At 38.7% G+C, this 24,543-nt stretch overlaps 1 protein-coding gene across 1 annotated transcript in view; it reads right to left on the bottom strand.

Moving 5' to 3' along the window:
* NAV3 (neuron navigator 3) overlaps positions 1-24,543 on the bottom strand; it is an 892,841-nt gene that overhangs the window by 608,003 nt on the left and 260,295 nt on the right. Inside the window, exon 2 of the mRNA XM_061415605.1 lies at positions 5,430-5,822. Coding sequence (XP_061271589.1) covers positions 5,430-5,501 — 72 coding nt within the window. The 5' untranslated portion in view covers positions 5,502-5,822. The remainder of the gene's footprint in view (positions 1-5,429; positions 5,823-24,543) is intronic.

Below are 24,543 nucleotides of genomic sequence, written 5' to 3'. Positions count from 1 at the left end.
GTGTTTGATATGACCAGTGTGTTCTCTTGGCAAAACTCTATTAGCTTTTGACCTGCTCCATTTTGTACGCCAAGGCCAAATTTGCCTGTTACTGTAGCTCTTGACTTCCTACTTTTACTTTCCAGTCCCCTATAATGAAGAGGACATCTGTTTTGGGTGTTAATTCTATAAGGTCTTGTAGGTCTTCATAGAACTGCTCAATTTTAGCTTCTTCTGCATTACTGGTCAGGGCACAGGCTTGGATTACTGTCAATATCCAATTACTTGGAATATTGAATGGTTTGCCTTGGAAAAGAACAGAGATCATTCTGTCGTTTTTGAGATTGCAACCAAGTACTGCAGTTTGGACTCTTTTGTTGACTATGATGGCTACTCCATGTCTTCTAAGGGAGTCTTGCCCACAGGAATAGATATAACGTGGAGGTAATGAAGATAATGGCGACCTCCTTCAAAAGGTCCCATGCTGCACTCAGTACATCCGACCCTGAAGCAAGCCAGTGCCGACCCACGCCTCCACCGGAGACTCCTGGACACTCACGGGTAAGTCTGGGTCAGTCTCTTGTGGTGTCACTGCTCCTTTCTCTAGGGTCCTGGCATCCACAAGCTTTTGTTTGTACCCTCCAAGAGTCTGTTTCCCCAGTTCTGTGTAGTTTGGGTGGTTCTATGATGGGGTTAATGGTGACCTCCTCCAAGAGGGCTTATGCCGTACGTAGGTCTGCAGCACCCAGAGCCCCTGCAGCAGGCCACTGCTAACCCATACATCCACAGGCGACATTCAGACACAGTCTGGCTCAGTATCTGTGGGCTGGGTGTGAATTTTGTGCCCTTCCCATGTCTGAACAGCTCAGGCGACCAGGTGCTTGGTGAACGCAGTGTCCCAGGTGGACTGTGCATCTTCATCACCTCCCTAGTCCCAGCTGCCCAGTTTCCTGGGTGCCCCGCGAGAGCACTGTCTCAGGTGGGTTGTCTGTCTCCACTGGGGAGCTGATCTCAGGTCGTGACCCTCCTGGTGGATGTCAACCATCCAGGATCCCAGGAAGACTTGGTTAGCAACTGGGAGCCTGCTCTCAGTTTGGTGGAGGAAGCCATCTCTGGGGCTAGGATTGCAGTAGCCCCTTGCCTTCTGGCTCTGGCTGTTACAAGCCTGTCTCTCTGCCTCTGGGAGCTGACTGTGACTCAGATCATGAATTTCTTATTGCCAAATTCAGACTTAAATTGAAGAAAGTAAGGAAAACCACTAGACCATTCAGGTATGACCTAAATGAAATCCCTTACGATTATACAGTAGAAGTGACAAATAGACTCAAGGGATTAGATCTGATAAAGTGTCTGAAGAACTATGGACAGAGGTTCATGACACTGTACAGGAGGCAGTGATCAAGACCATCCCCAAGAAAATGAAATACAAAAAGGCAAAATGGTTGTCTGACGAGGCCTGACAAATAGATAAGAAAAGAAGAGAAGTGAAAAGCAAGGGAGAAAAGGAAATGTATACCCATTTGAATGCAGAGTTCCAAAGAATAGCAAGGAGAGATAAGAAAGTCTTCCTCAGCCATCAATGGAAAGAAATAGAGAAAAACAATAGAATAGGAAAAACTAGAGATCTCTTCAAGAAAATTAGAGATACCAAGGGACCATTTCATGCAAAGATAAGCACATTAAAGGACAGAAATGGGGTGGACCTAACAAAAGCAGAAGTTATTAAGAAGAGGTGGCAAGAATACATGGAAGAACTGTACAAAAAAGATTTCATGACCCAGATAAACATGACGGTGTGATCACTCCCCTAAAGCCAGACATCCTGGAATGTGAAGTCAAATGGGCCTTAGGAAGCATCACTATAAACAAAGCTAGTGGAGGTGATGGAATTCCAGTTGAGCTATTTCAAATCCTGAAAGATGATGCTGTGAAAGTGCTGCACTCAATATGCCAGCAAACTTGGAAAACTCAGCAGTGGCCACAGGACTGGAAAAGGTCAGTTTTCATTTCAATCCTAAAGAAAGGCAATGCCAAAGAATGTTCAAACTACCTCACAATTGCACTCATCTCACACACTAGCAAAATAATGCTCAAAATTCTCCAAGCCAGGCTTCAGGTGCACATGAACTGTGAACTTCCAGAGGTTCGAGCTGGATTTAGAAAAGGCAGAGGCACCAGAGTTCAAATTGCCAACATCCACTTGATCATCCAAAAAGCAAGCGAGTTCCAGAGAAACCTCTACTTTTGCTTTATTGACTACGCCAAAGCCTTTCATTGTGTGGATCACAACACACTATGGAAAATTCTAAAAGAGATGGGAATACTAGACCACCTGACCTGCCTCCTGAGAAATCTGTGTGCAGGTCAAGAAGCAACATTTTGAACTGCACATGGAACAACAGACTGTTTCCAAATTGGGAAAGGAGTACGTCAAGGCTGTATATTGTCACCCTGCTTATTTAACTTATATGCAGAGTACATCATGTGAAATACTGGGCTGGATGAAGCACAAGCTGGAATCAAGATTGCTGGGAGAACTATCAATAACCTCAGTTACACAGATGACACCACCCTTATGGCAGAAAGTGAAGAAGACCTAAAGAGCTTCTTGAGGAAAGTGAAAGAGGAGAAGGAAAAAGATGGCTTAATACTCAACATTCAGAAAACTAAGAGAGATCATGGGATCTGGTCCCATCACTTCATGGCAAATAGATGGGGAAACAAAGGAAACAGTGAGAGGCTTTATTTGGGGGGGTTCCAAAATCACTGCAGATGGTGACTGCAGCCATGAAATTAAAAGACACTTGCTCCTTGGAAGAATAGCTATGACCAACCTAGACAGCATATTAAAAAGCAGATGCATTACATTACCAACAAATGTCCATCTAGTCAAAGCTATGGTTTTTCCAGTAGTGGATGTGAGAGTTGGACTGTAAAGAAAGCTGAGCACCAAAGAATTGATGCTTTTGAACTGTGGTGTTGGAGAAGACTCTTGAGAGTCCCTTGGACTACAAGGAGATCCAACCAGTCCATCCTAAAAGAAATCAGTCCTGAATATTTATTGGAAGGACTGATGCTAAAGCTGAAACTCCAATCCTTTGGCCACCTTATGCAAAGAACCGACCCACTGAAAAAGACCCTGATGCTGGGAAAGATTGAAGGTGGGAGGAGAAGGGGATGACAGAGGATGAGATGGTTGGATGGCATCACTGACAAATCAGCATGAGTTTGAGCAAGCTCCAGGAGCTGGTGATGGTCAGGGAAGCCTGGCATGCTGCAGTCCACAGAATTGCAGAGTTGTACATGACTGAGTGACTGAACTGAACTGAACTCATTTTCCTCTAGTCAGATGAAAAATAATTCAAAACCTAAAAGTTGAGACTTACGTTTTATCCGGGCAGACAACACTGAAGGCTTAAGCCCAGGACACACCCTCTCACATAGCTCTGAGTGACTGCTCCAAAGAGCTACCAGAGAAGTCAGAATATGAAGGAGTTTTTGCAACAAAGACCAGGTAGTCAGATATTGGAAAATTATCATTAATTAAAGAAAACTAAATACTGAAGTTAAGGAATTTAGTGCTTTTCTATATATGGGAAAAGGCAAGAGTCTTGGCTCACTGGAATCATTCCTTTGATATGCACCTCAGCTATCTGGGGCCAGTATCCTGTGCTTTTTCATCCTGAGTCTCCTCAGGGTACACACCATCAGGGCTTGCTGTAGTGGCCAATGGTTTGACAGCTGCAACATCCTTTGTCTATTGACATGGCCGGCAGTAGTTGTCATTCACATTCCTCACTGGTCCGATACAGTAGGTAAAATTTTATCATCAGTGTGAAGAACATTTTTAGAAATGTGGATAGAGGAAACAGATTAAATGGTTCCTTTGTAGTTAAGAAATTGAAGAGCATGCTTTAGATAGAAACTTACCTTGCCAACTTTTTCAGATTAACACCCTTACTGCTAAACAGCAAGGAAAAAAAAAAAAAAATGCTGACCATTTAAAACACAAACAGCATTCTTGGTAACACACTTATTTGTGCAGAAATTTATATCCACAATGAATTGAAAACAGATTCCAGCCATTTTGGACTTTACAATACTTAGTGTTTTCTAAGACTTACTTATACTGAAGGTAGATTCCATGAAGGACCCAAATTGGGCATAAATAATCCATCCATTTCTGCCCAAACTGCTGCAAAAAGGATCCCTTAGCCCCCATTCTAGTGGCAATGGTCACAAAATCAGAACAAATTAATAAGCTATTGACTCTTCTTGGCTTCTTCTAAATTTCTTACCTCTAAAACTGTGAAAGAGCTAGTTGCATTCTGGGAGTACAAAGTGAGTGGTAAATAATTTCCGAGACAGATGTAAAAACAAACCTTAATCGTGTCCCTGAGATCCAGCTCTAACTAAAAATCTTTCTGATTTCTCACTATTCCTTGCTTTTGTGCCTTAGCCCCTGGGTGCCCACAAGCCTCTCTGTACTAATGGATTCAATGAAAGGCACCACAAAAGAGAATGCATTTCATTAAGAGTAGGCTTCCTCTCCCGGGGACCATCCCTGACCCTTCCGCTAAGTGCTCTTTAGATGGCTCTCACAACAGTACAACAGTTTAGCAGGTAAGAGTTTCTCAAAAGGTAGAAAAATGAGGTTGAAATGCAACCCTCAGTATTCAATTCCCAGCTTCCCTCTCAGAAGCTCTCTAAGCCCACTTAAAAATATATATATATTAGCACAGTTCTTTCTTGATATTTTCCATTAGTTGCTTGGACATCACACATGAAGAGGCAAACCATAGCTCACAGTTGGCTCATGACTCTCTTTCTTGGCTAGGTGGAAATCTAAGAGGTTGATGTGCCCCGAGGACATGAAATCAGAGAATTTCAAATGCCACCCAAGCCTTCCAGCAGCAATAGCAGCAAGGTAGTTGTTCTCTTTTAGGAGAACTCTGTCTTGCTCCTTGGAGAAGGAAGTGGCAACCCACTCCAGTGTTCTTGCCTGGAGAATCCCAGGGACGGGGGAGCCTGGTGGGCTGCCGTCTATGGGGTCGCACAGAGTCGGACACAAATGAAGCGACTTAGCAGCAGCAGCAGCTGTCGTGCTCCATTACTCCAGAGATGCCCGACTCACACTTCATCTGGATCTCAGAAAACTGTTCATGAGCAGTCAGACCAGCATGTTACTATTAACAGAATCAAGTCAAGGGTGAGCAAACACAGTAGAATCCTTTACAAACCCACTGGATGGATGAATTCAGAAGCCTTTAGAAACTAAACCACTAACTGATGATGAAATCCAGGCCCAGAGCAACACTTGGCTACATGGCAGGATTAATTTTCATGAAATAGCATGTTATTTCTCAGAGCATATTCATTTTCAATTTACAGTCTTCTGTGTAAGCAAAAAAAAAAAAGTGACCAAGCAAAAGGAAATGTATCTGTATTACCTTTTTCTGATCTTCTAGCTTGTGACTCACTGGATTCTTCCCATGTCTGCTCATCTCTGAAGATAAATCCATCACATTAGGTTCTTGCCCTTCACAATAGAATATCTTCAAAAAAGCAGCAAGCTAATCCAAGATGCAATCACTAGGAAAACACTTCCCATCACGCACCATCTCTGAATTTCATCAGCTCCAAGGAATGATTAAAAAATCCATTGATTGAATGGAAAAAGTGGATTTTGTAACTGACTTCCGGGACTTTCCAAATCAACATATCGTTTTTAAATGCAGACTTCTCAAAAGCAAAATATTCATCCAGGAACTTTAACTGCAACTGCTATCTTTTTCTTTCTTCACAGTTTTCCATTTTAACCAATAATTACAGTTCCTGTAAGCCTATAATAATAAAAAAAAAAGCACACAGTTAATTCTACTAGCCCACCATTTATAGTACAATTAATGAAAAATTTTTATCTGAAATGTCAAATGTAGAAAAAAACTGTAGGCATGGATTATATTTCACATAACAGGAATGGAAATAAACGGCATTATTCTTTAACCCTAGGGCCTTTAAAATACCAATTATAATATCTGAACCAAAATAGAATATTAAAACCAGGGATTGACAGTATACTGAAGCAAAAAAAATCAATCAAGAAAACATACACATTCACCAAATGTGTATATGCTCTATGGTCCCACTCATTAATGTCAGCATTCATAGAGCTACAATTTAGAAAAGAGCCTGATAGACAGCATACAAGACTGACACTTTTCATAAACAACTTTATTTAAACTTCCAAATGAATCTATAAAATAGATATTATTATTCCATTTTACAATGAGGAGATTGAGAGGGTAAGTAAGTTTTGTAAGTCTAGTTAAATAAGTGTAACAGGACTAGAATTTCAATTCAGATTACTTTGAATCCAAAACCCATTGTTTGTCCCAGACACAGTGGTCTCAGTTCACAGTATGCATTTTATTGTCCACGAGGAAACCACAAATGAGTTCACTAAGTGCCTTGTTAGACGATGAACACACAAGGCACTCTCCTTATAATCCAGCGGTTTCCAAACCCAGCCAGAAGAGCGAATCAACTGGTAATAATCTTAATCACATGGATTCCTGGGGTCCACCCCACCCTGCCAATTCAGGAGCTACAGGGTAGTGCTCACAAACACTCTGGCTTTTCTCGTTTTTCCATCTTTTCTAAACCCTTCTGATGCAAGAAAACCACTGAGGAGTTGAAACCTCCCTCTAATGCAGAGCACTTTCCAAACTTTTTTCTGCATTTTGGAATTATTTGGGAAGCTTTAGAAACAACTGATTTTTGTGTCTCATCCCCAGAGACTGTGATTTAAGTAGTCTGAGATATGGCCTGAGTCTTGGAACCACTGCTCTAATATATAAATTCCATTTACATAATTGACCAGCCACTGCAAGAATACATCGAACAGGAGGAAACTTAGTGTCTCAGGAGGCAGCTCTTTCCAGATTGGGATAGTTCCAGGCTTTAGATTGTTCTTCCTAATTTGGAAATGAAGTCTACATTCCTGAATGTGTCTGTACATTGTAATTATTCATATCCTTGTAGTGCTCAATGTACACAAAATCTTTTAAATTTCCCTTTTCATCTGACAGTTCTTCAAGTATCACTTTAGCAGGGTTAACTATGCCTTGTGCCTGCAACCGTTCCTCACCGCCCTGGTTATTTACTTAAAAGGCTTTACTTTTGACATGACCCATAAACTGTTCTATCCAGAAATGAGCACAAGAGTCGAACATGGTATGTTCCCTTTAAGAACTCACCTCCAGGTACCACTAAACATGCCAAGCCAAGCATAAAATATATGATAAAGTAGACAGATAATGTTTGAAAAATCAGCTCCTGGACTGTTTCCTGACTAGTCATGCTTTGGCCAACCCTTGCTTGTTCTACAACTCCTCTGCTCTGCAGCATAGGTATTTTTACTATATACAATGTACAAAGTTTCTGTCCTACGTGAAGGTTACCAGCAAAGGAAACTACACAGGCAAAGACTTGGACATGGGAGAAAACGTAGCCTATCTGAGAAATTCAAAGAAATTCAATGAGAAGCCACGACATTTTTAAATAAAGAATGTAACAAAAAAATATATATATTTTTTTTAATTTTAAAAGTCCATCTAACTAAAGTATGGAAAATAGGTGGGAAAGAACAAAACTTGCGGCAGAGAAACTTTATAGGGATCGTTAGAACAATCAAAGAGACAACAGCACTCTGAACAAGTGTAGGAGCTGACAGATGGGAAAAAATGACAAGACTGAGTGCTACGGTGCACAGGCGGAGTCGAGGGAACTGGTAACTGCTTGGACACGAGAATGCATGTGTGAACATCCGTGAGCATCATCCGTGTGTGAACATCATCCTGAGAACAGATGATGATATCACTATCTAAGATAGCAAATCCCATAAGAGAAGCACTTTAGATACAGGGAAGATCACATAATTTGTAAAGCAAACCAAAGATGCTTATTGAAATCCAGAAAATGACAAGCCAATCTCATTGGCAGACATAGAAGCAAAAGTCCTAAAGGCACACGAGCAAGCTGAATCCAGTAAAGTATAAAATGAATCATACATCAATTTCAAGTTGGTATCACCCTGTGAATACAAGACTGGTTTGAGATTTAAAAATCCATCAGTATAATTCACCATATCAACAAGGAAGAAAAATGATGTGCTCATTTCTATTGGTACAGAAATATAATTTGACATAGTTAACATTGATTCATGATCAAAAAAAGCAAAAATATCTGGGCAAATGAGGACCAAAAAGGGATTTTCATAATCACCCTTTATCTGATAAAGTGTATTCATAAAATGTCTATAGCAAACACATACTTTATGGATGAAAAGCTAAAGATTTTCCATTTGCTCAGGAATAGCACATAATGCCTGCTAATGTTATGTCTACTAAATATTGTACCTAAAGTCCTAGTCATGCATTGAGAAAGGAAAATATGAGACAGGCAGAGAGACAGAGGGAAGGAGAGGGAGGAAGGAGACAGAGGCAGGTGAGTGGTATAAAGCATCAAAAAGAAGAAAATATTATTTGCAAATGTCATGATGATGCACGCAGACAACACTAAAAAATCAAGAGATAAATTACTAGAATTAATGTGTTTAGCAATTTTCCTGGATAAAAATATATAACATTCCTTTATATTCTTTATAACAGCAACAAATACTCAGAAAATGAAGCTCTAAAAATATACTATTTAATGGTGTCACAAAAATAACAAATATCTTGGAATGCATCTCATAAAAGATGACAAAAACGTTATGAGAGGGCAATAAAACACCATCAAAAATAAATATCTAAACGAAAGAAGCCTATGCCATATTAATAAATTAAGATTCAGTACTCTAGAAATGCCAGCTCATGCCTAGATTCAGTGCATTACTAATCAAAATCCCATTTTCTTTTTATAACTTTAAAAGATGTTTGTAAAATATATATGCAAATGTAAAAGATCATGAAAATCCAAGACACTCATGAAGAACAAGTTGCAACTATTTGTTTTACCAGATGTGACGACCTATTATCAACCAACAGTAAATAAAAAACTGTTTCACTGGTACAAGGGTAAACAAGTTCAACAATGGAATGCAAAAATCCAAAGGACTCATAACACATATGCAGTTCACAAAGGTGGAACTGCAAAGCCCCGGGGAAAAAGCCTTCAATAAACAGTTCTGGGTCAACTGGATATTTATAAGGAAAACAATAAAACGACCTCAACTTCACACCAGTAATCAGTTTCAGGTGGACTGTACACAAAACAATAAGGCTTATGGGAAAACACCTTCACGATCTGAGGGAAGGGAAATATTTACATAAAATATATATATAAATAAGATTATACTAAAATCAAGAAATTTATTCATTAGATTGTTGTTGCTGTTGTTCAGTCACCCAGTTGTGTCTGACTCTTTGCAACCCAATGGACTACAACACGCCAGCCCTCCCTGTCCCTCACCATCTCCCAGAGTATGCCCAAGTTCATGTTCATTGCATTGGTGATACCATCTAGCCATCTCATACTCTGACACCCTCTTCTCCTTCTGCCCTCAATCTTTCCCAGAATCAGGGACTTTTCCAATGAGTCATCTGTGCACATGAGATGACCAAAATCATCAGATTGTACAAAGAAGAAAATATAAATGCAACCCATAGAGTAGGAAAATGTAGTTACACATAAAATTACATGTAAAAACATCCAAAAATCAAGCAAAGACAGGTAACAATAAAAAAATATTTTAACAGCACTCCAAAAATAATAACAGAGATGAAGAACAGATTAGTGGTTACTATGGGTTGCACATGGACAGAGAAGGTCAGGTTGCCAAAGCATGATACAAAGAAGTCTTGCAGTAAGGAACTAATGTTGAGTCTTGAATGTAGAGGTGGTTGTTTGAAATTATACATGTGAAAAACTCCATGAAACAACACATATACATACACACATACATAAATACATATAAGTCTGGTGAAATATGAATCGATTCTGGTATCTCTGATGCCAATTTCAGGCTTTGACATTGTGCTACAGTTATGCAAGATGTTACCACTGGAGAAAAAGAGGTGGTAACTGGTTCAACCACTTCCTGCAAAGCTGAAATTATTTTTTTTTTAATTTTATAAAAAAAAGAGGATATACAAATGGTCAATAACCAATCTGTACAGTCCTTCTGATGTCTAATATGCTTCATATGAGACTTTGACTATGTCATAAATTGACTACGTCATAATTCACTACATGACTATGCCAAAGTCTTAGACTGTGTGGATCACAACAAACTGGAAAATTCTTCAAGAGATGGGAATACCAGACAACCTGACGTGCCTCCTGAGAAATCTGTATGCAGGTCAAGAAGCAACAGTTAGAACTTCACAATGGAACAACAGACTGGTTCCAAATTGGGAAAGGAGTCCATCAAGGCTGTATATTGTCACCCTGCTTATTTAACTTATATGCAGAGTACGTCATGTGAAATGCCGGGCTGGATGAAGCACAAGCTGGAATCAAGATTGCTGGGAGAACTATCAATAACCTCAGTTACACAGATGACACCACCCTTATGGCAGAAAGTGAAGAAGACCTAAAGAGCTTCTTGAGGAAAGTGAAAGAGGAGAAGGAAAAAGATGGCTTAATACTCAACATTCAGAAAACTAAGATCATGGCATCTGGTCCCATCACTTCATGGCAAATAGATGGGGAAACAAAGGAAACAGTGAGAGACTTTATTTGGGGGGGGAATTCCAAAATGACTGCAGATGGTGACTACAGCCACGAAATTAAAAGACACTTGATCTGTGGAAGAAAAGCTATGACCAACCTAAGCAGCATATTAGAAAGCAGAGATATTACTTTGCTGACAAAGGCCCGTCTAGATAAAGCTATGGTTTTTCCAGTAGTCACATACAGATGTGAGAGTTGGACCATAAAGAAGGCTGAGTGCTGAAGAACTGATGCTTTTGAACTGTGGTGTTGCAGAAGACTCTTGAGAGTCCCTTGGACTGCAAGGAGATCCAACCAGTCAGTCCTAAAGGAAATCAACCTTGAATATTCAATGGCAAGACTGATGCTGAAGCTGATACTCCAATACTTTGGCCATCTGATGCAAAGAGCTAACTCACTGGAAATAAGACCCTGATGCTTGGAAAGACTGAAGGCAAAAGTAGAAGAAGGCACCAAAGAATGAGATGGTTAGATAGCATCACTGACTCAAAGGACATGGATCTGAGCAAACTCTGTGAGTCGGGAAAGCCTGGCATGCTGCAGTCTATGTAGTCACAAAGAGTCAGACACAACTTAGCAAGTGAACAAATTTATATGAGTATAAAATAGAATTTCCAAAGTACCATTAATGCTCTAAATTATTTAAATTTACCAATGTTATCTAATTTACTTTTCATTACAGTGTTAAAAGACATTTAAAACACACAGCACTGAGTGCTTAATATGTACTCACCACCATGCAGGACAAAGGAGTCAAATTTCAAATCTAGTCCTTGTCTTTACAGAGTTTACAGTCCAGTGAGGAGTCAGATTTAACTAAAACCAAGAAGCACCAGAAAACTCTTCAGTTTAGTCTAACATCAAAACCTTGGAATACCTATGAGAAGTTTACACCAATGATAAAAGGGAATTTCAAGTGAATGGAATGAAATGAATATTAAATATATTCCCTGGTGATTCAGACAATAAAGAATCTGCCTGCAATGTGGGAGACCCAGATTAGATCCCTGGGTTGGGAATATTCCCTGGAGAAGGGAATGGAAAGCCACTCCAGTTTTCTTGCCTGGAGAATTCCATGGACAGAGGAGCCTGGCAGGCTAGAGTCTATGGGGTCACAAAGGGTCAGACACAACTAAGCAACTAACACTCAGTTCATTTTAAATGCATAAAGAATCTAACACAACTTATGCTTACTTTCATGGAATAAAAAGCATTTACAATAAAACTAACTGGCTCAAAAAGAATAGGTTATGTATATTGAAAAAATTCTCATAGGTTATTCTCTCATTACGGAGGTAATCCCAAGTATGTCATATCGATTCTCTGCTTCTCTTACTCAATATAATTTAGTGGTCGGGTATGGGAGTAAAATTCACTTTATGCATAAATATAAATAATTTCATTTTTATATAGCTTAAGAGGTTTCCATCTTGCTCAAACTTATCTAAAAGTCCCTCACACAAATGCAGGATGAAAAAGATGAAGACGAAGAGATTTTTGAAAGGGTTTTTGGGTGACTGGGATGTGTGCCACTTCCTGACCTCGCCTTCTCTCAGGGATTTTAAGGGGATCATCAGAGAGCTTCCCTGCATTTGTAGGTCCCCTGCAAGTGAGAAAACCCAGAAGCTCAGAACCTAAGTGTTGTAAGGTGGCCTGTGGCAGCAGGAGAGGGCAAGGCATCTGAGGAATAAATTGTAGTCTTCTCTGACTGTAGATCAGAGATGCATCTGTCTTGGAACAAGAACAGGAATTTGTGGTAGCAATGTTTGCCTGAATCCATATAAAATAGGAAAGGGATCCTGCTCAAAAAAGCAATTTGCCAGGATGGGTAAGGGACTCCTGCAGGAGGCGGCTATAGGGACTGCAGAAAAGAGAAGCCCAGGTAATCTGAAGTGGTCATCTCAAGGAGAGGTCATTTTCCAGATCAAAGGAGGTGAGATCAGAGGGACCCAACAGGGAAGTCCTCAAGCATCTCACATAAATAACCAAGAGTTAGTTTTCATATCCTCCAGTCCTACAGAGAATTAGGCCATTAGGTCACCAAGCCAATACTGGCCATTAAGCCAGGAGCAACCAATAAGAAATGTTCTACCGCTATACCTCCTCTCTCTTCCTCACCTCCCTTACAAAGATCGTAGTGAATGCATGTGGAGGTGAAAAAAGAAGGTTCTTTCCACATGGCTGAAGTGTGGTTAAGGAGGGGAACTGGAACCCAGTCCTGGTTTGGTGGAACAGGAAGAGCTTTGAGTAATGATGTGTTTATAAATGTATTGAAATAAATATTCTAAATTTTAAAATTGAAACTTGTTTTGTGACCTAAGTGATCATAAAGATTATATTATTTAAACGTGAACAAACACATGAAATAAGACAAGTTTCTATCCAGGGACAGAGAAATAATTCTACTCAGAAGTGTGAAGTCCAGGTTCGATGCACGATACTGGATGCTTGGGGCTGGTGCACTGGGACGACCCAGAGGGATGGTATGGGGAGGGAGGAGGGAGGAGGGTTCAGGATGGGGAACACATGTATACCTGTGGCGGATCCATTTCGATATTTGGCAAAACTAATACAATATTGTAAAGTTTAAAAATAAAATAAAATTTAAAAAAAAAAGAAGTGTGAATAAAAAGGAGAGACATTTGGAATAGAGATTTGGATTTAAGAGTCATCAGTCTAAAGAGATAACTCATAGAACTTACATAAATTGAGAAAAGCACCAAAGGCATACCTCCAGGGAAGATCAAAATTGTCTTAGGTTCTACTGCCAAAATTATCTCGAAAAATGCAAACATAATCATGACACTTAGTTAAAATTCTTCAGCAGTTCCCTAACCCCTAAAGCCAAAAGGAAAATCAAAATCAAAATTCCTTAGCATGTCATTCAACATTCTACCCTATTCCTGATCCCTTCTCAACTTTCCAGCTTCATATAGTACTGCTTCTGAGCTTATATTTTTATAAGAAATACAGAGTCCTGAGTACAATGCCTCATTCTACAGCTTGAGCTTTAACATATCCCCTAAGTGCCACACATCTACTTGACAAACTCCTACTTATCGTTAAAATGTCTCCTCAAATCCATCTCCTCTCCAAAGTCTCTACTTTCTTTATGCCCCCAACCCTGCTCCAAGCACACTGACCCCTTCTTTCCTAAGAGTGTACTGGCATTCACAGACTTCCCCCATACCATCACACTTATCTAGCTACTCAGCACCCACTGGACTGTCAGCCCTATATACTTTCTCAGATTCCCCCAAGGCCTGACACAATGCCTTCAGGCTGGTAGCCATTTATAAAGGGATTCATATGATTGTGAAGCAAGCATGTGAAATGCACGCATGCTTACATACATACATGCTCCAACCAATACAGTTGATCTTGACCAAAGGAGCTTTCAGGATCACCAACCATCACACAGTTGAAAATCCACTTTACAGTCAGCCCTCTGCATCCATGGATTCAACCATCCACAGATCATATAAAACTGGAGTACCTACTTGTTGAAAAACACTGCATATAAGTGGACCTGTGCAATTCAAACCTTTGTCATTCAAGAGTCAACTGTAATTTCCTACGAACCTAAAAAGGTTATATCAAAACTGTATTTTATCAAAAACATATAGTTGAGCCCTTTCTGAATTTATTTCAGCCATTCTCTTTTTAATTAAGGCATCGCACACATACAAAGTACAAAAATCTTAAAGGCATAGTTAATTCACTTAGTTAACCACTACCCATATGAAAATACAAAATGTTTCCAAAACTCCTTGAGACTTACTACTTTCCCCTCTCCCACAGCAGTGAGAGTGCATGTGTAAGTGCTCAGCTGTGTCCTACTCTGCAACTCCATGGGCTGCAGCCCACCAGGCTCCTCTGCCCATGGGGTTTTCCAGGTAAGAATACTGGCTTGGGTTGCTGTTTCCTCCTCCAGGGAATCTTCCAGACCCAGGGATCAAACCCGAGTCTCCTGTGTCTCTTGCACTGGCAGGTGGATTCTTTACCACTAAGCCATGTGGAAAAGCCCAAAGTGAAGCTGTGTTCACTCGGTTGGTAACCACTCTTCTGCTTCATCACCTCAGATTTGTTTTCTCTATTCTTAAAACTTCACATTAAGTGGAATCACATAGTATCTCCCTTCTATTTGTTTTCTGCAGCATTCATCTGCATCATTTTTTTGCAGCAGTAGTTCATTACTTTCTTTTGCTCTATAGAGGGGGGACTATGCTTATGCATCCCAATTCATGTACTTGCCCAAAAGAAAGCCTAAATTCATCTGAGATTTTTAACCATCCAGAACTCAATATCCTAATACAGGCTTTCCGGATGCCTTGTGTTTACAAATGAAGAAATAAAGAGGCTCACTTTATTTCACATATTTCCCCCAGGCTCTATGACCTCTATTCAAGGCAAAGAGAATGCAGAAAGAATCAACAGTCTCTGTGTCCATACTGCTGACTGAGTAATAAAACCAGATCCAGAAATCATTAAGAAATGACTGGAAGTTTCTTTTGGAATTTAAACCATTAATCTGAGGTGAAACAGCCATTGTTTACGCTTTGAATTCTGGTAATGAATTGTTAAATACAGTTGCCCTTTGAACAAAGTGGGGGTTTAAGGGAGCCCACGCCTCTGCATAGTAGAAAATCTGAGGATAGCTTCACAGGCCGCCCTCCATAGCCATGGGGCTGCATCCAGACTCAACCAACCTTGGATACTGTACTAACACCACTGCGTATTTAGTAAAATAAGTCCACAGTAAGTGGACATTCACAGTTCACACCCATGTTGCTCAAGGGCCAACTGTCATCTCTATGTAGCTCAGTCAGTATTTCTGAAGCACAAAGGAGCCAAGCCCAACTGGAAAGGGCTAAGAAGTTGCTTCGGTAGAAAATGGCTTTTAGCCAGAAGGTACACTCATCCTCCCGTCAGTGGGTCCCAGACCCATGACTCCAGTGTTCCCTGTAATAAAGGACTCGACCACTGTACAACTATTAGAAAACTACTGGAATAGCATGACTATTCCAGTAAATAAATAAAAGGAAATTACTATTCCAGGAATAGCATGACTGCTGTAAAAGGAAAAAAGTCTACAACTATTTTTGATAAATATGAATACCCATTCATGATTTAAATATAAAAAGAAAATTTTAAATAACAGAAATAAGAATAGAAAGAAGTCAAAAGCTACAGTAGAGAAGACCATATTAATGGTGAACATATAGAATATGATACCAGCAGAAGGGGCTGACAGAGAATGAAATGGTTGGACGGCATTAATGACTCAATGGACATGAGCTTGAGCAAACTCTGGGAGATAGCAAAGGATAGGGAAGCTTGGCATGCTGCAGTCCCACGGGGTCTCAAAGAGTTGGACATGACTTAGTGACTGAACAATATATACAACTAAAACAATGTAAATCATTACTAAGCATCATTTATAAATATATATAAAGTTTAAAATCATGCATGAAATGATAAGTCTCTAAAGGCAGGAATAAGATAAAAATGTCTGTCACCCATTCAATAAACCTTTATACCACAGGCACTTATCACCATGTTGAGACAAAAAATTAAAACAAAGTAATAAGAATAGAAAAGGTAGGAAAAATATCAGCATATAATATTACCAATTATATGGAAAGTTTGAGAAAATTTATCTTGAAATGATTTAGAAGAAATAAAGCTATAATTTACAATACACCAGGAAAATATATACCTTTGTATCAGGAACAACAATAAAAACAGTGAAAGAAAATATAATATTAAAACCAATTCCATTAATAAGAGACACATAGAACACAATATCCTAGAGATACAACTAGAAAAAAGTTTTTTTATAGAATGGTCTCATTTTAAATTGAAATGCATAAAGATTTTCTATATAAATAGAGAGATAACAGGTTCATGAGTAGGAGGCATGAATAGCATAGAGATGTTTTATTAATTATTAATGATTAATGATTAATTAATCATTAATAATAAACTCTGTTAATTACAGTTTCATTCTAATTATTCTGTAAGTTCAATTCAGTGCCAATCAAAATTTCAATGTATAACTTTTATGTATTAATAACTTAAAAGGATTATTAAATTCATATATAAGAAAGGAATGGGCTTCCCTGGTGGCTCAGTGGTAAAGACCATGCCTGCCAATGCCAAGAAACACAGCTTCCATCCCTGATCCAGAAAGATCCCACATGCCACAAAGCAACTATACCCATGTGTCTTAACTACTGATCCTGTGCTACAAGCCCAGAAGCTGTGACTCCGGAGCCTACGCAACTACTGAAGCCCTCACATCCTCAACCTCGGGCTCCGCAATAAGAGAAACCATGGCAGTGAGAAGCCCTTCCACCACAACCAGAGAGGAGCTCCCGCTCACCACAGCTAGAGAAAAGCCCGCGCCACAAGAAGACCTGGGGTGGTCAAAGAAAATAAAAGGAGTAAAGCATAAGGCTAGCCAAGACAATTTTGAAAAATGCACACTTTCATAAATATCAAGATTTATCTAAAACAAAGATATTTAGGTCATAGAGGTAATGGACAAAGGAAAAGATAAATAAATATCAGAATAAAATATATAGCTCAGAAATAGAAATACCACATAAAGATTATTTAATATGCAATCCAATGTGGAAAAAAATGATAATTTTAAAAGCTGAGTTTTGCATAACTGGCTTTTCACCTAGAGAAAATAAGACTAATATAAAAAGATTTTTTGACACAATACAGGAAAACTGCTAACTCTAATAAAAGAGACTGATAAAAATTGGCCTCAGCCATTTGTACAACAAAAAGCATATAACATACAAAAAGTCAGAGGCTGGGAAAATCTGTTTATAGTATACATATACATATGTGTGTGTATATATACTAAAAACAGAAATCTGGCTAAAAAAATCTACAAAGACAAAAGACCCAGTAGAAAAATGGGAAAAATCATGTGAGCAGGCAAGGCCCACAAGAGGAACCATGAATAGCCAATAAACATATGAAAAGTAGTAACTGTGAAAATACAAAGTGTTAAAAACAAACAATGTCCCACACAAAGGACTGTTAATGTTTTTTAATGTTGCCAATGGTAGTAGTTGCAAAAGACAATACTGAAATTTCATGAACTTTCAGTGCACCCTGCAATGCTTTGTTGGTACAGGCAAGCACTATTGAGTAATCTTGCAAAACTTAGTATATTAAATGCCAGCAGAGCCTCACACCCATAAGCTGAATTTCTAGGGATAAATGCATACACTAAAAGATATGTATGAGAACATTCAATATAGCATCCTTGGTACTGAGTTCTAAAAAATTAGATATATTCTAAATATACAAGTATCAGAAATATAGATAAATCAATTGTGGTAGGTATTTGTATTACCCGGTTTATAGCTTTTTAAAATGAATAATCTAAAGCGCCCATATCTCATAGACAAATCTTGAAAACATAATCATGCATCAAGAAGATGCATAAGAATAGGCTGTAATATCATTTATAGTAAGTTTTAAAATATGATGGGGAACACGTGTATACCTGTGGCGGATTCATGTTGATATATGGCAAAACCAATACAATATTGTAAAGTTAAATAATAAAATTAAAAAATAATAAAATAAAATATGTAAATAAATACCAAATACCACTAAAAAATATACAGAAATACAGTAAAAATCATAAAAACACATAAGAAATTAAAAATCTGAAATCAAGACAGCAGTTTTTTTCCTGGGGTAAGGATACAGAAAAGAGACTGAGGAGGACCGCAAAGAAAGCTATAATAATGATGCAGTACCCCATGGCTTCAAAAAATTTAGAAAGCCACATGCTAATATGTGCCAAGGCTAGATGTTGAGTACACATAAGTGTTAATTCTGTATATTATCTATGCTTATTCATTGTGCTTTTCTTAACACTTGAACTAGTTCACAATAAAAATAAGAAATATTAAAAAAAAAAGAATTTACAGAATGTAAAATTATTTGTAAGAGATAAATCAATCAATCAACCAAGAGCTTCCCTGGTGGCTCAGAGGATAAAGTGTCTACCTGCAATGCAGGAGACTCAGGTTCAATCCCTGGGTTGGGAAGATCCCCTGGGGAAGGAAATGGCAACCCACTCCAGTATTGTTGCCTGGAGAATCCCATGGACAGAGGAGCCTGGCGGGCTACAGTCCACGGGGTTGCAAAGAGTCGGACATGACTGAGCGACTTCACTTTCTGACTTCCCTGATGGCTCAGATGGTAAAGTGTCTGTCTACAAGGTGGGAGACCTGGGTTCGAGCCCTGGGTTGGGAAGATCCCCTGGAGAAAGAAATGGCAATCCACTCCAGTATTACTGCCTGGAAAATCCCATGAACAGAGGAGCCTGGTAGGCTACAGTCTATGGGGTCACAAAGAGTTAGGCACGACTGAGCAACTTCACTTCAAATCAACCAACTAACCAACTATGGGACTATAGCAAGTGATTTTCCACAGAGCTAGAACCTCTCTATAAGTGGCATTTTACAATGTACCAGGAGGAGTGGGCTCTTTTTGGTTGTCCCATGAACTGGAGACACTGCTGGCATTTACTGGGAGGGAGCGGGAATATAAACATCTTGCAGTGCAATTTGTACAGTTCAGCACAAAAAATAATTGTCCCTACATCTCGAGAGTCACTATACCAAGCAGCCTGGAACATGTCTGACTTAATCACAATATAAATTCAAGATCCTTGCCTTGAGAAGATGGTGTCTCCCTTGGGATTCTTCCTTTAATATATATATATATATATATATATATATATATATATATAAATTTTTTATTCCTAGAGCCTCCCATGTATCAGAGATTTTTGTAGGGCCAGGAAGAAAGCGGATGCTTAAGGCTCCGTCTTGCCCCTTCCCCATAAGCTGAGTTCCCAACTCATCCTCTCAGGCAAAGACATGATCTCCATCAAGTCAACCCCAGGACACCTTCATGCTCCACTGAACTAGGCTGTATACAATGAAATAGAGCCTTGGTATTATTGATTGCCCCAAAAACGCCCTTGCACACAGAAATGTATACTTTTTTTAGGTGTCACAGAGAACCTGGCAACCAGAAAGTCAACAAAGATATAATGCAAATTTTGTGGGTTTTCAGAAAATTGCAACCCAATTCTCAAAGACAAAACAAATCTTCCTCTTGTATACCACATATTCAGGGAAATTACTTTTAAAAAATACTGCCTGCATCAGGCTTCACAAACTACATTCTCGTACAATCCCATCTTTCCCACTGGTGATACACAGGAGAAATAAAAACAGCAGGGGAAAACATTATGTTCCTTGCAACATGGCTGCTCTGCTCCATTTCTGTAGAAAATGGTATGTTATTTGCTTTATCAGATAAATTGGCTCTGCAGTCCACATTTAAAGAACATACATGGGTTTCCAGCAGGAAGTTTGGACTTGATTAGTTCAAGATAAAAGGATGCAAAGAGGGTTGAATATGATTCTGAGCCAATAACCATATCTGTAATGGAGATGAAACAGTATCAAAGATTCATATTCTTAGGTACTAATGATAAGTCAAAAAAAAGCTTGCATCTTTTAGCTAAATTTGTTCATTGTCTAAAACCTCAAGGTAGTAATTCAATGCCAAGTGACAGGAAATTACGGTTTCCTGGCTGACATCAATTCGATCTTCAATAATAGTTCTGAAATGGAGTTTCTAAGCTCTGAAGAGAGAAGAAAAACACATACATGCATGATATTTCCAATAATTCAGGTCACAACCCAGACAATACAGCACACATTATGTGAAATAAAATTATGATGTGTGCTTATAAACATGCAAGGCCTTATTATGTCATTTTAATCAAACTTTTCATTTGATCAAGTCCTCACATTTAATCTGTACATGAACTTGGTTATTTACAAAATACAGGCTCCCATAAGGGAGATTTGAAACACATGGCTGTTTCTTGTTGCAAAAACAAGTAGACAATCATTTTATTGAGGTAATCATATAAGTTATACTGAAGGCTGATGAGCTAAGAAAAGTTCAAAAATCTCATTTTCTTGCTAAGAAAAGACTGTTAGCTACATAGTTTCTCCTAAGCAGAAGGGGGCTTTTTTCATCTTTTCTACTTATGCTCATTCCCCCATATTACACGTGTGTGTATACCCACACTCATACATATATGTGTGTGTGTGTGTGTGTGTGTGTGTGTGTGTGTATATATATATATATATATATATATTAGTTCAAACTTTTCTGAATGTACAGACTGCTGATTGTCAATATCTGTTCTCTGTCGATCCTCAAGGTTTTATTTACCTAAATACAGGGCCTCAAAATGAAAGGCTACATCCACCAGTTTACCTGGTCACAAAGTCCTGCCCCTTTACAATGCTATGGCCAATGGAATAAGAGCAGAAATCCTTTTCAAATAACTTCAAAAGGCCATTGCTTCTGTGGCAATTTTCTCCCTTCCCCCAATTCCCATGAGTTGGAATGCAACATTGTGCTGGTCAGAAAACTTCAGCCATGTGACGAGGACACCGTCCTATGGGCAATGTCAGGGCATTGAGACGGAAGGAACCTGAGAATCTTGGGTACCACTGGCTCATGAAGGAAGAGGAAATACATGGAGAAAACCTAAATCCAACCCACAGCATTATGGCAAACTCAGTCAAGCCCAGCTTTACCCATCAATGGGAAAATAAATGCTGGCTGTACTTTTTAAAATATATATATTGATTTAGCTAGCTGACCATGCTGAGTCTTAGTTGTGGCATGGGAGATCCTTCTGTTGTGTCTGTGAACTCTTCGTCGCAGCATGTGGGATCTAGTTCCCCGACCAGGGCTGGAACCCAGACCCCCTGCACTGGGAGCATGGAGTAAAACCCATTGGGCTACCAGGGAAGTTCCATATCTGCTGTTCTGAGCTATTGTATTTGGGGGGAAGAGAATAGGGAGAGGTTAGGCAACATTATTGAACTAATATATCATACTGAAAAGACAGAAGATGGGATGATATGTTAAAGAAAACAATTTGTACTTCACGAACTTGGAACTAGAAGTTTTAAAAAATTTTATGTGGTTTCAACTCAATCACTTGATCTTCAAAAACAGAAGGGTTAAGTACGCTATCTTTAAGGATCCCCACAACTTTGATTTTCTAAGACTTTGTAGGCTCTCTAATTTCCACCACTTCCTTAGCCAAGAGTCTTTACTAGTTTGATCAGTGGACTGCAACCTACAGATACTCTGAGTAGAGTAACATTCTCCTTGTTGAGAGATGTTTGCGGCCCTCTGTGATTTCAGATCATCCTCAGTCGTGATTTGTTGACATTTTATAGCCAAATGAGTCTACAGTTTACTTTCTCTTAATATCCAACTTTTGGACATCAGTATGACACAAATAAAGGAGCAAATTATATTATTAAATATCACAAATTCAATGTGAATTAGAGAATCAGAATTCTGGCCAGCATATAAAACTGTGGAAACTTTCTACTAGAGAGGCTAGTAATATATTTGAAGAGAGATCAAAGAAACACCAGCCTTCAGTGGAGGTCATTCTGTTTTGTAATATTTGTTAAAGGATGGGGATACCAGAAGCCCTTCAGGGAAAGTCTGTATTATTTTTGTGTCCAGTAAAAAAAAAAAAAAAAAACTGCTTTGGACATAATTTTTTTTCTTTCTTCAGCAGTTTATTTTTATGTATTACTATCCACAGGTGTATAGGAAACCAGGCCATGTGCTCACCACAGCGTTTTCTCCTCCTGTGCATAAGCAAGACCACAATTCTCAGCCACACGATTAGGAATATGTTGCTTAGTTCTCACCAAAAGCCAAAGTGAGCTGTTACTTCTGGAACTAGATGGTTAAATACAATGAGTGTGAGTCTTTCCCGTCTATGTAGCTAAGAGGGAAACAGTTGGAATTCCTGAGTTACTGTTGAGGGAGTGTCACCCAGGAGAGTGGCCCAACTCACATCAGGAAGTGATACAACTGAGAAATAAACCTGTGCCATATTAATCCACTTACATCTTAAATTTCTTAATACCACGGTTTCCCTCACCCGTACAAGATCACTGGCTCCTATCCCGACACAGCTTTGCACAGTTCTTCTTCTCTACTGGAATGATGCTATCACGCACTGAAAACCGTTTTCCTCTGTTCATCAACGAAACTTGGATAAACCTATGAAGCAGAAATAAAGAAAAACGCCCCTAATTTTTTTTCTGTTTCTATTTCTGCTGACATACACAACGCACCACTGCACAAGAGTACTCTTGGAGTGCTCAAGAAGAGTACTCAGGAAGAAGGAAGGTATGCTTTATATAGTGCTTCAGTTTCCAAATGGACTAGAGTTTTATAGAATCTTAATTTCATTATGGAAAAGTTTTTAATACTTAATTATTTAACCTGCTCATTCATGTTAGGCATTAAGAAATAAAAATGAAATGCAAAGACACGCTCTTTTATGTTTAAACAATCACAATGACTATAAATATCTGAGAAACAGGAAATATAGTCAAATGAGATATAGCCACTCTCGTACCCTTCTAACACAATGTTACTTACGAACAGTTAAGACTATCTTATTTTTATTCTTCAGGAGTAACTTATCTTAGCACAGAGTTTAAGAAATGATTATGGAAATAAGAAAGGAAACAGAAATGAAGAAAGGGAAGAAGGAAGGAAGAATGCAGTAGCCAACCAAAGAAATTTACTACTCAATTATTTTGTAAGGAGAAGGTAATGACACCCCACTCCAGTACTCTTGCCTGGAAAATCCCATGGGCAGAGGAGCCTGGTAGGCTGCAGTCCATGGGGTTGCTAAGAGTTGGACACGACTGAGTGACTTCACTTTTACTTTTCACTTCATTCATTGGAGAAGGAAATGGCAACCCACTCCAGTGTTCTTGCCTGGAGAATCCCAGGGACAGGGGAGCCTGGTGGGCTGCCGTCTATGGGGTCACACAGAGTCGGACATGACTGAAGTGACTTAGCAGTATTTTGTAAAGGATTATTCTATATTTGACTTTCTGAAATTCTGGGTCTGTACATATTATAAAGATATGTATCAAAAAAAGAACTGTTTAATAATGGGAAATATAATCTTTTAAAATATTTCAATCACCAGTGACCCATCACACTAATAATTTATATTAAGAAGTTAGAATTATATTGGACTTAATTTTTCTTTAATGTTAGTTTGAAAGGAGTTTCAGAGCAAATCAACAGTACAAATAGTACTTCAACAAGCACAAGATGCTTCAAAGCACTTCAGCTCTATGTAATTTGTTTACAAGTGATGAATCGGTTAGTTACAAATGGCTCTTATTATTCATAAAAGCAATTCAGGTATTCCTTCATTCAATTACTATGCATCAAGTACCTACTAAATGTCAAGCGTGAACTCTACTTCACTTTACAATAGCACAATAAAGTGATATCTTCTCAAATATATTCTAAAAAACAGACTTTAGAAAATGGCAAACTAATCCTGATTCCAATTATCTATTTTAGTAAAATTTTGGTAAAACTGTTATATTTAAATTTTTGTAGCATGACTTCAAATGAAAAAGGATCATAGGAAGGCATTCATTAAGAATGACAGATCTTCAGCTTCATCTCAAGGAAAGAAAAGGACAGCCTACCTGACCAGAAACCTAGCACCAGAGAGTGTATGTTAGTCATGGGGGTTACATGTGGCTTCGGAGAGGTTTTGGAATTTTTTTCTTGCTGTTGTTTAATTGCTATCATGCATTCTCAATTCCCAACATGTCTGGACACTTGCTATTATCTTAAAACTAGTCACTTCACACATTTATAATAACAACCTAATCCCTA

Source organism: Bos javanicus, chromosome 5, assembly GCF_032452875.1.
Source record: "Bos javanicus breed banteng chromosome 5, ARS-OSU_banteng_1.0, whole genome shotgun sequence".
NCBI classification, from domain to species: domain Eukaryota; kingdom Metazoa; phylum Chordata; class Mammalia; order Artiodactyla; family Bovidae; genus Bos; species Bos javanicus.
This window is presented reverse-complemented; position numbering and strand designations above follow the sequence as displayed.